Source organism: Teleopsis dalmanni, chromosome 1 (assembly GCF_002237135.1).
Source record: "Teleopsis dalmanni isolate 2A chromosome 1, ASM223713v2, whole genome shotgun sequence".
NCBI lineage: Eukaryota > Metazoa > Arthropoda > Insecta > Diptera > Diopsidae > Teleopsis > Teleopsis dalmanni.
Window position 1 is genome coordinate 35,596,688 of NC_051846.1, and position 5,495 is coordinate 35,602,182.

The 5,495-nt window shown below is 29.2% G+C and overlaps 1 protein-coding gene across 1 annotated transcript; it reads left to right on the forward strand.

The window, feature by feature from the left end:
* The first annotated feature begins 1,250 nt into the window (after positions 1-1,250).
* On the forward strand, positions 1,251-5,180 carry LOC119679499 (GATOR complex protein Iml1-like). The gene is made up of 12 exons (XM_038091895.1): positions 1,251-1,393; positions 1,620-1,733; positions 1,798-2,004; positions 2,081-2,178; positions 2,745-2,912; positions 3,928-4,091; positions 4,158-4,326; positions 4,378-4,490; positions 4,563-4,618; positions 4,688-4,790; positions 4,850-5,072; positions 5,173-5,180. The coding sequence occupies exons 1-12, from the start codon at positions 1,266-1,268 to the stop codon at positions 5,178-5,180; spliced, it is 1,551 nt and encodes a 516-aa protein (XP_037947823.1). The 5' UTR covers positions 1,251-1,265.
* Positions 5,181-5,495: the final 315 nt, after the last annotated feature.

Consider the following 5,495-nt stretch of genomic DNA (forward strand, 5'->3'; position numbering starts at 1 on the left):
ATCCTCCTAGTTTTGTCAATTAATTTGGTGTGGCATGCTTTTTCAGTTGCTTGCCACCAGAAAGCAGCCCCATACAGAAGAATTGGTTCGATAACAGCTGAATAGAGCCAGAGTATAATGCACGGTTTGAGCCCCCAACTACGACCTATAGCTCTTCTGCAACAGTAGGTGGCGCATACCGCTTTGCGGGCTCTCTCAGCCAAGTTGTCTTTCCAGCTGAGTTTAGAGTCCAAAATTATACCCAGATATTTGACGTTCGAACTTAAATTTAGAAAAATTTAGAACAGATAATATGAAAGGAATTAGAATATAGAACAGATAAGAAAGAAAGGAACAGAAAGGAATTAGAAATACGTATGCTTAGGTAAGGATATAGTTACGTAAAGGAAGTGTGAGAGGGGTGAAGATTGTTTAGGAACAAGATTGGATTGGGGTTGGATGTAATTTTAATTGAAGTTAAACTGAAGCAATGAGGAAAAACCTACAAACAGTTTAATAGTTTATTTTTTTTTTCGAGGCTGGGGAACAAAAAATGTCTGCACACACCCGCAGAAATGTCTTTCTGTGGGTAGTGTACGGTTCGCGCTAATCGCTGACATGCTAAAAAACTTCCCTTTTCTGGATGAAGTACATGATGAAGTAATAGGTTAATTGATTTTAGTAACAGCAGAGTATCTCAAACTGGTTAAACTGCGTTTATCAAAACACACTCGAACATAAATTTTAATAAGGAAGAAATTCTTAAAGCGCATCTACACAAATATTAAAGAAGATTTTATAACGTCTGTAGTTGTAATGCTTGTCAGGTTTGTTAGTTCGTATGCTTCCATACTAGAATGTGTTAATCTACGCAATCATACTAAATTTGGTCATTTTTCTGTGTACTCAATTATATATTTCTTTTCTTTCCTACTGTTTTTGCACCTCTATTTGAAGAAGATATCTTCAAAGGCCTGTTAAAACCACCATAACCCAAGTTGATTCTTTGCTGAGAACAATCAGTTATGGTTGGATAATTTTATTCTCATATGAGTTAATATAATTTAATGATTGTATAATGTTTAAATCAATGTACACATTTTTGAATTGGTTTATAGTACCGTACGTATCGTTCATCTGTTTTTTAATGTAAACGTTGCTGATTTGATGAAATCAATTCGATTCAAATTCGGTTTGCAGTCCTTTGGGAAACTATTAAAAACAGGGTTTCATCTTTATTTTCTTTAGTGAATGAAAACTTTTCTAGAAACTTATTGTAAATTTTTATGCCAGCAAATTTTTATATACTGCATTTTATTTTGTTTCTACATTTTAATTTGGTCTTTGGTTTTCAGCATGTTGCATCTAGAATAACTGAAAAGCATCATCCTATTTTTTATTCACCACAAAAAAGGTTGGTCACCAATTTAATTAATGAACTCATAAAATGGTTTGGCTTGAATTTTTGTAAATACATTAAACACAGCACAATTATTTTGGCTTCAATTTAAAATTTATTTACACATTTACATTATAATTTTAAAAATTCAAATTAATTTAATATTACTTAATATTAATTTAATATTTATCCATTTTAATAATAGTATTTGAACTTAAACATTTTTCTCACACTAAATTAGTTTTACAACACGTCCTGTGACAAAAATAGATCGAGGACGTATATCACCAGCAGCGGATGCTGCAGCTATTGCTTTAAATGCTGAACTAGGTAATCGCGATGATCAGGATGATGGGTAACTTTAGCATAACTTGTTATTTACATAATAATTTATATATATATTATATTTGTTTCAATAGCTTTATAGCAGATGTAAAGTTACGTCCAAATGCCAATCTAAGCGAAATATTTGAAGCAATGAAGCATCCAGTAACTGGTGTTGGCTTCTTCTCACAAACACCGAGTCTACCATCTTGCACATTTATATCATATGATGCTCTTCTTTGGCTGAAAGCACGTTTAGATAATACTAGAAATCCTTTAGATATATTAGAGGCAATGCGCAAGTATGTTTGAGTTTCAATCGATATTATTTTATATATATAATAATATTTATAAATTTTAAACATATTGTTTTTATAGAGAAAAAATGATTTGTCATGCTTCTGGAGATTGGAATAAACCAATAATACCTGGTTTTTATTTATATTTTGTAGCACAACAAGATACTACAGCTAAAGGTAATGCACAAAAAAATCAATTAAAAGTAGGTAGGTTATACCGGTGATCTCAAGGGATCTACTTAAGCTATATGCCCATTGTGTTACAATATAATTAAAAACTGAAGAATTAGAACCTTTGATAAAGTTTATAATGCTATTCCGGGGGACGTCTTGCAGTTCGTCAAGATCTTCAAAAAAGAAAGTCTTTAAAATAATAAGACGGTGCCACTCATGTACTGGACAGAAAAAAAGCAGATTGAACGCATTTTCATCCTCCGCTTCACAACTGCGGCAGGTATGATTGAAAGCGAGATTTAGTCTTCTAGCATGGTTACCTAAAATACAATCACCTGTAAGTAAACATACTACGAGACTGATATCTCTTAGGTGCATCTTAATGAGATAGTTTGATTTCCTTTTATTGGAGCGTGGCCAAATTGTATGTATAGATGCCTGCATATCGTTGAGTCTTCCCATCTCTTATTTAAAACCAACTGAAATATGAAATACTAATTTTAGATTAGAATATTTTATTTTCATTTATATGTGACTGGCATTATTATGTATATTAATTTTATAAATAGATTACGCTAAACCTTTGAACGACTTGAGTGCATTTGAAAATGAGTGGATGGAAGTTGAAATTCAAGGGTGCAATCACTTATGGATGGATGAACCTGTACCTATTAATGTACCAAATTTCCTAAGAGATGTTCCTACCTCACAAACATGGACTGAATACTGTCTTAATAGTAAGTAAAAATGTATACGTAGTAATACATTAGGTAGGCATATTAAGTATATGTGGTTGTATTATTCGCAAACACAAACAGTATACTGCCTTAATAGAAAGTAAAAATATATATATAGTAATATATTATGTAGAAAGCAAAATGAAAGGAGTTTTGAATCTTCTTCAAATAGCTAACAAAGACGTTTTGATTTCATATTCCACATAATTTTTTGCAGAAAGTTAAGCATATCTGGCCAATAATAATGTTGAAAATATCGCTGAGTAAATCAAAGAATAGGGTGCACATAAACATAATAGCTGGCTGACATGTACTACAAGAACAGGTGTACTAGCTTGGCTTTATGTCTTTCAATAGTTCAATGAAATTGAATTTATCTTAGATAATTCTGATTTACTTATTTGGACTAAGTCAGAGGGTTTACGTTTGGAGTATGGAGGGCATGACCTAACCGCTCTTGAATAAAAGAAAGACTTCATTCTTAGAGTATATTTATAGTTAAAGGGTAAATTTTGAAGATATTTGTATACCAAAAAGTAGTCAAATTTTTATCGTTCATTTTTGAAAGTGATATAATATAATTAAAATATAAAGGATTAACAACATCCAGTATATTATTTTTATCTTTTATATTATCTTTTATAGGTATATTATCTTTTATAAATAACATTTTATATCTTTTATATTATTTTTTTATATTTATATTTCGCACTATATTCATCACTTAACAAATTTCCAGTAAAAATGTTATATGTATATGGCAACTTTGAATTATGATCATCTAATTATGACCACTCATATGGTCAAGAAAACTGATGTTTCCAGCCTACCTATAAACCCAGTTTGCATTGTAGCATATATAATAGGATTGATGTAGTGTTTTACGAGGTTTGATTGTGGCTCCAAAAACAATCTAGTAAAATATTGTTAAAAATAGAATCTTGATTAAATAATTGCTGTCTTAAATTATTTTTTTATCCTTTTATCTTTTATCTATTATTACTTTTATTTTTAGAAAAAATATATCGCCATTCTCATCTAGAAATTGAAGTGAATCAAAAAAGTGATGATCGCGTAGAGTGGGGACATGTAAAATATCATACAGTAAATCAGCCAGGATTTGCATTTGAAATCGTTGTTGAATGGGTAACATCATCAGGACCAAGAGTTTCAGATCTGGTATATTATTTAAATATTTTTACTGATTTTTATTAAATAATATTAACAATAATTTTATTACAATAGATTAATGGTTGGATACGAAAAGCAAATCAATGTGCTTCATATCAACTTATATCCGTGCCAGCCGATCCAATGGCTGAACCATTTACTGAAAAGTCTGATCCATTACGTGGGCCAATTTTTATACCCTTAACTACTAATTTTGACGAAAATAATGGCACACTTTTTGAAGGTATATATTAAAAATTATAGAATTTTTATAAAAATACATTTTTTTTTTTAGAATTTTCGGAAGATAGTAGAGCTGACCGAATGCTACTCTTTCAAGAAGCGATTTTAGCACGTTTTGGTTTTCTACCTTGTGTGCTACAAAAGAAATTTTCGTTTAATAAAGATGTATGTATTCAATTAAAAAACAAAGTTAATATATAATTACAATATATTTTCTTTTTATTTTGTATATTTTAGTTACCGAAAGAATATCAATATGTTCACTGTTCGGGTAACATGTTCGTACTCATACGGTGAGTATATATTTATAAAATTTTAAAAAATATAAATTTAAACTATTATAATATCTAATTATATTGTAGTTGTTCTAAAAATAATTATCAAATCGAATCTCCAAGCCGTCAAGAAGTAAATGTTACCAGATGTGTTTATGGTCATACTAACAATACGAATGTGCCCAAAAAGGTAAAAAAAATTAGTCATTATTTGGTGTAGTATTTTAATTTTTTGTTTTTGTATTAAAGGTTGGTTTTCTCTGGGCATGGAATCATATGATACCAAATAAAAAATGGAAATCTTTAGTTATAAATAACACTCACGAGGGTGAATTATTTCAATTAAGAATGCTTAAAGATTTTCGAGAATTTTGTTCAAATCATGATGAACGCTTATCGAAATTTTGGAAAAATTGTCAAGAGCTAAAAAGGAAATCAATTAAAATTGAATACAACAATAATATTAATAACAATAACGATGTAAAATCCAAAATTTTATAAGACATCATTGTATAAAAAATCTTAAACTTTTTTATACATTTATTTTGACTGTAAGATATATTGTAAAATAGCCGAATAGATTTTTTACTGCTGATAAGTTTAATAAATATGTTATATATTAAAAGGACTGAATTAATAAAACTTAAAAACACAATGTATAGAATTATTATTATTTATTAATTATTTTTATTAAATTTAATCAATATATTAACTCTACCAGAACGAAAGATTCGGTTTTGATTTGATTTCGTATTCTATTGTTGAAGTAAACGAATACTTCTGATTGTACACTAGCAACTCCTAAAATTAGTATTAGTATAGTTTTAAAAATTTTGCACTTTAATTGTGAAACCTTTCATCCTGACATTGTAAATGTTATATTGGCATAAGTCTT